The sequence below is a fragment of the Mobula birostris genome, chromosome 19, assembly GCF_030028105.1.
Source record: "Mobula birostris isolate sMobBir1 chromosome 19, sMobBir1.hap1, whole genome shotgun sequence".
NCBI lineage: Eukaryota > Metazoa > Chordata > Chondrichthyes > Myliobatiformes > Myliobatidae > Mobula > Mobula birostris.
The window spans coordinates 49,355,699-49,367,788 of NC_092388.1; the positions used below are offsets into that span (position 1 = coordinate 49,355,699).

The 12,090-nt window shown below is 41.2% G+C and overlaps 1 protein-coding gene across 2 annotated transcripts in view; it reads right to left on the reverse strand.

The window, feature by feature from the left end:
- cdkal1 (CDK5 regulatory subunit associated protein 1-like 1) overlaps positions 1-12,090 on the reverse strand; it is a 524,935-nt gene that overhangs the window by 122,854 nt on the left and 389,991 nt on the right. For both annotated transcript variants that reach the window (XM_072283563.1, XM_072283562.1), the window contains exon 12: positions 3,164-3,226. In XM_072283563.1, coding sequence (XP_072139664.1) covers positions 3,164-3,226 — 63 coding nt within the window. The remainder of the gene's footprint in view (positions 1-3,163; positions 3,227-12,090) is intronic.

The following is a 12,090-nucleotide window of genomic DNA, read 5'->3' on the forward strand; positions in this document are numbered from 1 at the left end:
CCCATGGTCGATTATCAAGTATTAATCTTGGGTCCTTGTCAAGAAACATAAAATCTCACCTCTTACTATTATAAACAAAGTCCAGGTTTATTTCAGAAGGGGTTTAACAAGTCTGCCTCTTGAAGTGAACACAATGATTATTCAGAAGGATAAGCGTCATTGTTAATGAGCTTCAAGTTAAAAATGATCTTTCACAGATAATCTTTTGATCTATATTTGGCTGCAGCAAAACTTGAACAGTAATTCTTCTACCAAATATTTGCCCATGCCCTAATACATCTCTGCAGATTTGTTTGATCATGCATCTATTAAGTACCATGGGATGCAGTGAAACATCAAAAGTATTTGATAAATAAACATGTTTATGATGGATGCATTAAAATTAGAATTGTGACAAAAGGAATGTGATGTAGGGAAACATGAGGTTAATTTGGCATCTTTACTATAAAATGGTGGGAAGACCGGAAAAAGGCAAGGCAAAAGGATTCACGGTAGCCTGGTGTCCAAGTATAAAAGACTGACACAAACACAAACTAGATTAAGAGAGCCTAAAATAAAGTTTCCTTTGTTTTGGAATTAGCTGGAATACAAACATGAAGAAATGAGGAAATGATGCTTTAGCCACAGACAACTTTGACAGGGCACAATCTAGCAAAAGGTGGATACCAAACATGAGGAAAACTACACTCAGTGGTCACTTTATTAGGTACCTCCTGGAGTTAATAAAGTGGCCACTGGGTGTATGTTTATGGTCTTCTGTTGCTGTAGCTCACCCACTTCAAGGTGCAACGTGTTGTGCGTTCAGAGATACGCTTCTGCACACCACTGTTGTAATAAGTGGTTATTTGAGCTGCTGTCAACTTCCTGTCAGCTTGAACCAGTATGGCTATCTCCTCTGACGTCTCTCATTAACAAGGCATTTTCGCCCACAGAAATACAGCTCACTGGATGTTTTTGCAGCATTCTCTGTACATTCCAGTGACTGCTGTTAATGAAGATCAGCTGTTTCTGAGATACTGAAACCACCCCATCTGACACCAGCAATCATTCCACAGTCAAAGTCAGTTATATCACATTTCTTCCCTATACTGCTGTTTGGTCTGAACAACAACCGAATCTCCTCTTCTTCTGCTGAATTTTTTATGGCGGTTGGCAGTCTAACTTAAAGGTGCATTACCAAACTAACCTTTTGACCAAGTCTGCATGCTTTTATACATTGAGTTGCTGCCATATGATTGGCTAATTAAATATTTGCATTAATGAGATGTACAGGTATACCAATACATTGGTCACTGAGTGTATATTAGTTTTAGAAAGCAAACAGGCTAGTTTTACCAAAATTTAGAATTAAATTACGACCACAGAATTAAAATTATAAAGCAACATTGCAAAAACCTCTCAAGTTCAAAGGGTTGCCAGGTAACCCAATTAAGATGTACAAAATAAGGAATATTGATAGGATGATATGAAAAACTATTTTGTCTGATGGAGAAACAAAGGTAAGGCCGAACGTGCATTGAAAGCAAGTCTCAATTTAAAATAACTCAGAGGTTGAATTGTTGAATTTGAAATCTCCTGTTCTTAATCAATGATCTCCTGCCAAAATATGTGTTGACTTTACACAAATGTAATCTGGGCTCAGGTGTGATGCTTCCCATGTTCCAAAAATCTGTCTGCATTTACAGAAGAAAGAAAAACAAAAGTCTGCAGGAGCCATGGAATTGAATTCCAAAAAGAGCCAGTGTCAGGAGAAGCAGGGAGGGATAAGAAGAAATGGAAAGGAAAAGCAAACTATTGCCATCTCATTTTCAGCAACAGTTAATGCCAGATCTGGTCACTCTGCTGTTGGCTGTACATTATTAAACGCAAACAGCACAAAGCTCTTCATTAGTTTTTTTTGTTACTCTATCTTGTATTTTTCCTTCATATTGGTCTGGATTGTTGGGCATTATCTTTGAAACCTGGAAAAAGCATTTAAGATTTAAGACCCAACACCATATTCCCACACTTGCAGCAAACTGTGAGGCCAGAACCAATTGGGAGCAGAGTTTAAAAAGCAAAGAAAAATCTCCACAAGCCTTTCAAAATGACTAAAATGCAGATTCCAATGTTCCTTTTCACACTGATAATCAACTGATCTGTAAACTACACAAATCAACCATAATGACAAAATAATGCCCTGGTTAAAATTTAACTGAAGGTCAAAGCTTTTACAAGATATAGGTTAGAGTAGTTGATGAGCAATTGTGAAAACATAACTCTTGCAATTAATTTCTCAAGTTATGCTGTACTGGAGTAAATGGTTAGTCTGTCACATGATTCCTGTTTCTAATTATCCCCTGGCTGCTGCTGCTGATGTACAAACAGTGATATTCCAATAATCTGCTAAATAACTATTTGAAAATCTCAACTGTTCAGCATCTGGCTCACCAGGTAATGTTCACCACATGCCATTTCAACTCACCAGGGTCACAGCTCCCAGGCTTTCAAATCACTGGGTTTGTTGTAAAATTTATTAAAATACAGGGAAACATTTTATACATAGTGATCTAAAAGTGTGCCAGGGCATCAGTAACATCCAATAGTTCAGAAAATCTGCAAGCTGGCATCAGATAAATCCCAGGCCTGATCGAGTACATCTTGGATGTTTTGGGAGGCTAGGGAAGAAATGGCAAAGGTTTTTAGGGAGATATTTGCTCTCTCATTAGCCACTGGTAAAGTTGCTAAATACTGGAAGGTGGCTAATGTTATTCTGCTTTTTAAAAAGAGTAGGAAGAACAAGTCAGGGAACGACCGGACAGTCAGCCAGCAAATCCTGAGGGACAGGATCTACCAGCATTTTAATAGATAAAGTTAGCCTTGTCCTGTGCATGTACAGTACAACAGTACCATTTAAGAAGCACTTTGATAGGTACATGGAGGCGAAGAGCCTAGGTAGGTATGGGACTAATGCAGGTAATTGGGACCAGCTGGATGGAGAGTGTGAATGGCATGGAGTCACTGGGCCAATGGGTCTGTATTCTTGCTGTATTGCTGAATGAATCTATGATTATATGGCTAAAATCCTGAGCTTGCCAGAGTTTTTAGAGTTTTAAACAAATCATTATGAGTGCGTAACCAGAAAGAATTTCTGACACGGGAATGTTTATTGCAGCCATCTTACCTTGTGATCGTATGGGGTGTATGACTGAAATAACTGGGACAGCTCCCTGGTTCTTTGCTTTTTCTGAAACAAAAATGTAACCAGTAAATAGAAATAATCCAAATAGTGAACAGTACAAGCAAAACAATTGGCACATTAATACCAAACTGCACAGATTGAACCATGTATTTCATAATTATACAAGGCATCCCAGGGTAACAAACAGGTTCTGTTTTGACAGATGTCCATAAGTCAATTTTGTCTGAAAGTTGGAAAATACACAAAGATCACTTGTTATGGTCAACACAGTATTGTAATGAATGGGATCATAAGTACATAAAACTGATGAAGAACAACAATGACTAAAAGCGAGTAGAGTGAGAACACTAGTTCTGCCGTTTGCAGGAATGAACTTAAGTAAGTACATTGGATTTCTGTATTTAACATTATGGGAGCTCATTCCTATGTGGAGATGTCCAAAAGTTAGCCATTTGTGGTCTTGGAACACCAGTAATAATACAGTATATGAAGATCAGAAATGATTCTAAATGCATTTTCTGTGGAGAATTCAATAAAGTCTGGCTCACAGAAGATATTACAAGAAAATATTGCCCAAGTCCCTGAGTGCCATGGCCTGTGGAATATTGTTCTGGAAACATGTTTCTGCAACAACAAGCGTGCAGCAGTTCCTGATCATGTGCTAGTGCATCCGCAGATGAAAGCAGTCCAACTTGGCTTCCACTGAGCGAACACTGGAGAGCAGCGCTGATGGGAGGAGCCAGCCTCCAACCCACAGAGGTACGTGCTCACTCCCACACTCCCTCCAGTGTCTCCTCTCCTGTGCAGCTGCAACAGGTGACACAGTGGCATGAGGGCCCGGTCTGTGCAACAACCGAGGCAACTCAGCTCCCCCGCTGTCTGTCTCCTCAATGAACCAGTGAACTGGATATGCAGTATTCTACATTACCAATATCCAATAGGCTCTTGCAATCATGATAAAAATGTCCAGCACAATCATTTGCACTGGCTGTTGGACAGTGCACTGCCTCTGCACAACAACTGTATGCAACAAGTCCAGCTCCATGGCTATCCAGTAACTCATGAGTGGAGTAGACGGGCAGTACCTGATGTTCTTAATATCTAGCAGTGTCTGGTAATCATAAAAAATTACACCTTCAGTTAGGCCCAAAGAGGCCACTGCGACCGTGCGCATCACCATCATATTGGATCCAAGGCATGCAGTAATGGCGTACTGCATGTCTTCAATCTGTTTCTCTTGTTAAAATTCAAAGGGGATGAACTGAGGCTGGATTGAAGAAATATCAGTACTACAACTCATGCTGTCACTCTGTAACAACAAATCAATTCTTCATGGATACACCAAATGTTTATCAAGTAAACTGTTCATTGTCAAACATTTAGACAGCTATGTTGATACTGTATTATAACCTGATCTACCTCATAGGGATATTTCATGAAATTGAGACAATTATCTGAATAATAAATTCTGTTTTCCCTTTAAATCAGTTTTACAAAGAGAGGCCCATTTTCAATTAAAAACTACAAGGAAAGGCAGAAAAATCTTTAGTTTAAGTCAACAGCATCAGTTATGTCAACAGCATCAATCTTTTAAAATGATCAAAAATAGAATATTGGACGAACTCAGTGCTTCGGGCAGCATCTGTGGAGGCAAAGGGACTGACAAGTCAACATTTCAGATTTGAGGGCCTGCATCAGGATCATTTCTTTGTGCCATGCCCCATGTGATGGTTGTCCATGCTGGTTCCCACAATTGAGTTCTACGACTTTATATCTTAATCAATTATAGCAGACAACTTATTAAAATAGGAATTAGCAAGTAATTACACTTTGAACAATTACCTTTGTAAAACTATTTTGACTTCATGGTTTTTCACCCAGCACTTTTTTAAAATTACAGACAAAAGAGCAAGCATCAAGACGTCTCTTAATCTGCACATTCTGCAATGAATCATACAATATACATCAATAACCCAAATATCAATGAATTCCTTCATTCAATATTTGATGAAATATATTATAAATTATTATGTGAATGAGTCATAGCTTTAAATTTTGGAAGGTACTCAGCATTTTCACTTTTTAATAGTGTTTATTTATCTGTTACTTTCACATTTGGCCGTCGTTAGCAAAGCCAGCAAGTATTTCCCATACCAAACTCTCCTTGAGAAAAAGATGGGTACATACTTTCTTGAATCACTCCTTTTAATGAAGTATTCACCATCACCTACAATGAATACCTTCACCAATACAGGTTTTGACTGTCTGAAGAAAAGGGCATTTCACAATCAAGACTTGAAACCTGACACAAAACTTCACATGCTCTACTGACCAGCGGTTATCTCTGTCCTTCTTTATGTTTGACATGATACAAAAATGGAAGAAAATGACAGATGTACGCTATTTGGCCCTTCAAGTCTGCAAGGGCGGTTTACCCCAAGCCTCAACTCTCCACGTCCTCAATGCCTCCAATATTTCAAAAAGGTATTTACTGAAACTTTAAATACTTCTAATGAGTTGCCTTCTGCAGCTCTTTGGAGGAGAGAATTCCAGAGATTCACCATCCATTGCAGAAACCACTTCAAGGCACTGGCAAAATGTCAGCAATGCTGTATCAACAAAGACCCCCAAATTCACTGGAAAGAAAATTAAACCAACAATTGACTACATTAGACAAGGTACTTTACTTACAAGCAAGAGACCAGACTCCCAAAAATAATTTGCCTTCTATATTCAGTCATGGGAAAGAAATATCAGGTGGAGAGGGGAAAAGATTCACTGATGCTCTCAAAGTCTCATTGTAAAAGTGCAACACTCCTATTCAAAGGGATGGAGCATAAGGAATTGCTCTGAAAACCTCGAGTTCTTACATTACAGTACACTACACTACACAAGAGAAGCAAAGAATAAATGGAGCACACTATATCACAAAGATCCACCCAGACATCACATCAGGCACCTCCTGCTCCACCTCTGCAAGACCAGAGTTCCCACACTGGCCTCATTACTCACCTTAGAATGAACAGAAACAGAGTGGAAACATCTTCTAACCTGAACAGTTGCCTAAGAAGATGACAACTCTCACAGTGCTACTGGAGTGAATGTCCTGGAATTTTGACCTTGCTTTACTGAAGAAGCAATGGTATATATTCAAGTCAATATGGTGTGCAACTTGGTGAGGAACACGTAGGTGATGGTTATGCTGAATGGCTAAAGCTCGTATCCTCTTGCTGATAAAGGTCATACGTTTGGAAATCCTGTCAAGAGTAGCTTAGTTCTGTGAATGAAGTGCATTTTGTAAATGGGATGTACTGCAGTAATGGTGTGCTGGTGGTCAAGATGGCACGAGCTGCAGTCTCCATGGAGGTGGTGGCTCAGATTTAGTTTGTTTTTTTTCCATTTGTAGGGATGGTTTTTGGGACAGAGGGGAGTTAGGGGTCAGTCTGGGGTTTTGGGACAGGAATGTGAAGTAGTTAAGAGGTGAGGCTGAAGTCCAGGCCTATGCTTTGTGCTCAAAGGCCAGCAATGTGGACACCGCTGCCCTACTCTGCGCTTGAAGGCCAGTGATGTGAGCATGTGATGAAGGACTTCTGGAGTCTAGGCCTCAGCCCTGTGCTTGAAGGCCAATGACGTGAACATATGATGAAGGACATCTGTGGATGTCGGACTGTGATCAGATGCCCATGTGAGCAGGAGGCATCAGGGCTGGTTAGTCAGCTTGCCTAGAGGTTAGGATCCCATTATTGGTCCTGGGGTCGATAACAAAGGTTGATCTAGTTATCAAAGCCTGAAGGTCAATCGGAAGTCTGAAGTCGAAGACTAAAGGGCCAAGCCTGGAGAACGGAGCCCAGAGGCTTGGGGTTGGAGGACTGTCTGTGTGTGGATAGGTGGGAAGGTGGGAAGGAGGAAAGGGGCTTGTTTTGCAGTTCTTGTTTCATTGTGTGTTGTTCAGCTGAGAATGCCATGTTGGCGCCGAAATGTGTGACAACCCATGGGGGCTGCCCCCCAGCACATCCTTGTGTGTGCATTGGTTGTTAATACAAATGACATATTTCACATGTTTTGATGTACATAACACATAAATCTGAATCTGATGCAGGGAATGATTATGTAGAGCAGTGAGAGTAGTAATAAACAAGAGGGTTGCTTTGAAATGGACAGTAGTAAGCATCTTAACTGTTGCCCATACACTCCAGCTGAATGACACTAACATGCCCTTACCATATCACAATCTCAGTCCTCTGTACAATTAGTAATTCAGTGGAATTAAAATGCCTGGCCAAGGGAAGTTCTAGCTAGCATGGGCACACAAAGCAAAGGTGCTCGACAGATTAGTAGACCTCTTCACCGAGCACCTTTGCTCCATCTGCCATGCAGGCCACGATCTCCGGTGCCAATTATTTGATTTCACTTCCCATTCCTGCACCATGTTTTTCTGCAACCCCCTCCTCTACTGCATTGAGGCTAAATGCCGATTAGAAGAACAGCACCTCAAATACCCTCTGGGTGGTCTCCAACCTGACATCATGAACATCCAATCCTTAGACTTTTGGTTACTGCTCCTCTCTGTCCATTTTCTCCCTTTTTTTGTCTCTCTTCCTGATTCAACTGCTCTTTTCCTGATTCAACTGCCCTCCATTACCTCATCACTTTCTCCTCCTCTACCATCTGCCCATCATCCATATATTCCTCACAATGGTTGCCCTCCAGAGCCACTTTCCTTTATTTCATGGTCCAATGTCCTCTCCTATCAGATTCTATCCTCTTCAGCCTTTTGTCACTTCAACCCCTTACCTCCCAGTTTCTGACATAATTTCCACTCTACCCCCTCCCCTCCATCTCCCTAACACCCTTCCCTCACCTGGATTCACCTATTACCTGCCAGTTCCTACTTTATCCTTTCTCTCCATCTTCTTATGACAGCTATCTCCCCTCTTCCTTTCCAGTCCGGATAAAAGAGCTTGAACTGAAACATCAACTGTCAGAGATGACAGTCCCTTCAGAGATGCTGTTGGAACTGCTGAGTTCCTTCAGTGCAGTTGTGTTGTTTCAGACTTCCAGTATCACTACTATCTCATGTTTCCTTCAGGTATGAGGATGACTTACTTCTACACCCTTCTCTAGGTTCTGAAGTGGCTAATCAGGTGAATGTGGTAACTGCAGATACTTCCATAGATGAGAAGAAGGTGTCTGATGGATGGGCAGTCCTTCCATCACTCAGGAAGTGTTACCATGTACTCTCAACTCATTGACAGTACCCATCCTCAGTACCATGCCAAGTGCTCCTTCTTCACTTTGATCAGATACTGAGCACATCCTTCAAACATTTCTTCTGGCTTAGTAGCCTATTCTCTCAATAGAGCTCAAAATACTGAATGAGTTTTGGGAGCTTGGTATCAGGTTTGCAAATGATGCAGTCTATTCGATGGAGCCAAATTATTGCAAATTGGGCTTCAATAATGGGGATCTCAATGGGTCTTCAAAAGCCTTTTGTCTCAATTGACCACAGGCTGAGCTGGCATATTGAAGGCTGTGGTAAATTTCTTCTTTGTTATTTGCTTTCACTGAGAGGAGGCTTCTGAGATATGGGAAGTGGTTGTCTTGGCTCCCAAACTCATAACCTTGACCACCAAGGACAGAAGATTCAGTAAACGCTACCACCTACAAATTTCCCTTCAAGCTACATGTTCCATCGTACTGATAGTTGTAAACCTCAGAACATTCTACTAACAGGATGATTGCTGCGGCAATTCTGAGGGGGTGGGGTGGCTACCACCACCTTCCAAAATATAATTACGAAGAGCCAATAAAAGCCTGCCTCAGTAGCAGTGACCTGATCTGGAAAGATGAATATATAAAAATGTTATTTGATAGTTCTGAAGCAGATAATTTTGTTGAAAATGAAGAAGTGTATTTACTACACATACACAGTTGCCAGAAGGCTGTAGATCATGCTGTTTTTGTTGTGACTGCCACAACCGTGTTGCTTTAACAAGAGCTGATTATGCTATTTATAGTGCTGAACTCCTGTGCACACAATGGACTTGGTTTCATGTTTTTAAGAGTGTGACAGTGGCTGAGATAATGAAATTTCTTCTGATGACCAGCAGCTGAGTTGTCAGTTTGATTTTAAGTCAACAATATTTCAATTCACTGGCGCTGTAGTCCAATAACCTTCAAGGCAAAATAGATACTTTAGATCAGTCCCACACATTGCTTCTTGTGAACCAAGGCCAGCTTTGAACAGATTGCAAACTTATGGTTTAAAGCTGATATAGTTGTGATACTGATCAGATATTTTACTTATTTAGTAGTACTGAATTATCAAAATAATTTTCACACATTTTCAGGGAACGGAACTGCATCGCTTAATTTTTTTTCCCAAGGTTCATATGGATAGAGAACTGACAGGTGCAATTCTAAATATAAAGCAAAGGAAGTGAAGTGCCTGAATGTACAAGACCGAGCTGGGCTCATCTTATAGCACTCTCACTTATGATTCAGACAGTTGTGGGCTTTAGCAGCTGATCTGAGCAAAAATATAGGCTGACATTTCCCATCTCCGAAGCTCTATTAACTTGAGCCAAATTAAGAATCTGCTTTATTTAGTCTCTCACCCATTCACCCATCACCTGTGTTTACTGGCTTTCTTCTGCCCATTTAAAAAAAAATTAAAATGCTCTGATCACTTATCTCTTCCTCATTCCAAGGTCTTACTCCACCATTCTGTGAACTCTGCATTACTTCAGTTGTGTCCTCCTGTGCACCGACATACACTGGTCCCCAGACTCTCAATAGTCTGGCGTCCATGCTCTCAAACCTGTTCCATAAATGCTTTTTTCCTTTCACCTGCCGTAAGGACACTTCCTTAAAATGCTCGCCTTGACCAAGCTTTTGGTCATTAATACTAATGTATTTTTCTTTCCAGAGTGACCATTTTTTGTTTGGTAATGCAGGTTTCCCCCGCCATCCGAAGGTAGAGCGTTCCTACGAAACGGTTCGTAAGCCGGAATGTCGTAAAGTGAAGAAGCAATTACCATTTATTTATATGGAAAAAATTTGTGAGTGTTCACAGACCCAAAAAATAACGTACCAAATCATGCCAAATAACACATAAAACCTAAAATAACAGCAACATATAGTAAAAGCAGGAATGATATGATAAATACACAGCCTATATAAAGTAGAAATTCTTTTCTGCAATCATTGCTGCACTGTCCACCGTAGTGAAAATCTCCTGCAAGCACAAGCGCTCTTGGCAGAAACACTCTCTCCAGTAACATTTAAGCTATAAAGATGCCAAATCATACCAAATAACACATAAAACTACACAGCCTATATAAAGTACAAATAATGTATGTACAGTGTAGTATCACTTACCGGAATCGGGACAGCGCAGAGCGCACTGATGATGGTGTGTTAGACTGAGTTGTCACAGGCTGGGTGGTGCGGTGGCCCCCACCCTCCGGGCCACCAACCGATACATTGCCGTGAAGCACGCAGGGGTCCAGCGGTAGCCGGGACGCACCCAGCACATCTTTAAGAAAAAAGCCGAAATAAACAAGCTAATTAATTAGGTGCCGCCTGGCACATAAATGTCAGCCCAGATCAGAGGCAACACAATCGGCAATCGTCTCTGATCTGGGCTGACATTTACATGCCAGGCGGCACGTAATTAATTAGCTTATTTCGGCTTTTTTCTTAAAGATGTGCTGGGTGCGTCCCAGCTACCGCTGCACCGCTGCATTCTTCGCAGCCCAGATGTTGGGGTGGTGGGACACTGGGGTGTCATCTCATCGTTGTCTGTTTCCATTAGGGCAGGCAGGTCACCTTCTTCTATGTCTGCCTGCCTTGATGTCGAAGGTCGAGGTTCATCGTCTGCTGTGGCTGATGTGGAAGGCTTGAAAAATGACAGCATGCTTGACTGCTTAGCCTCGCGCATTTTTCTATCATACAGTTCTTTGTAAGCACTCAAACCATCCTGCAAATATGCCCTAAACCTATGTACCCTTTCAAAATTAAAGTCGTACTTTTCTGCAATTATTGCAGTGAAAGTCTCACGCAGTTGCTTCACATTCAGTTCCTGGACGACTTCATTTTCGGTCCGTTCGCTGCTGCACTCGGTTTCGATTGTTATCCTTTCCTCTTACAATTGCATCAGCTCTTCATCTATCAGTTCTTGGTCATGGGATGCCAAACCTCTTCAACATCATCTTCGTCAACTTCCACAAGCCAAACTCACTTTGTCCTTACAGTTCACCACGATCGAAACGCTTAATTATGTCTAGTTTTACACCCTTACGAGCTCTTTTAGGCTTTTCCGAAACCTTAGAACTCATCTTGCTAACAGATGCTCAAAATAAATCGACATAAAGCACAGACGCCCACAGGCATGTGTTTAAGCAATGCCGGCTAGAATGCAGTTCCGGGGGAGGAGCTTGGCTGCTCGGGGCGCGCGCTGCCTTTTATTGCATGCAGCCTTTTTTCGTAGCAGTGAAAACGCCTTCTGTTAGCGAAAACAGGTAACTAATGTAGGTCTTTCGTAACAGTGAGGTGTCGTAAAATGAACGTTCAAAAAGCAGGTGACACCTGTACGTGAGAAATTTGATTTTGTTAACAATGTTGGCCTAGAAATTCTATTACATGGTGAATGTTTTTTTAAAAATCTATGACACTATTCAATAGATGTGTCACATTAATACTGGCTCTCTTAAGCATGCTCAGCCAACAATGGGAGTTTGAATTGGGCACTCTGGCATGCAGAGAATAGCTGCAGTCACTTTTGTGTTGATAGACCAGCTAATTACAGTGACGTTTATTCCATACATCAAGAGGAACATTAATTTCTTCAGTCTTTGTATCACTTTGACAGTGAAGCAAAGCTGACGCTGGTCCTTTGGTTGCTCATA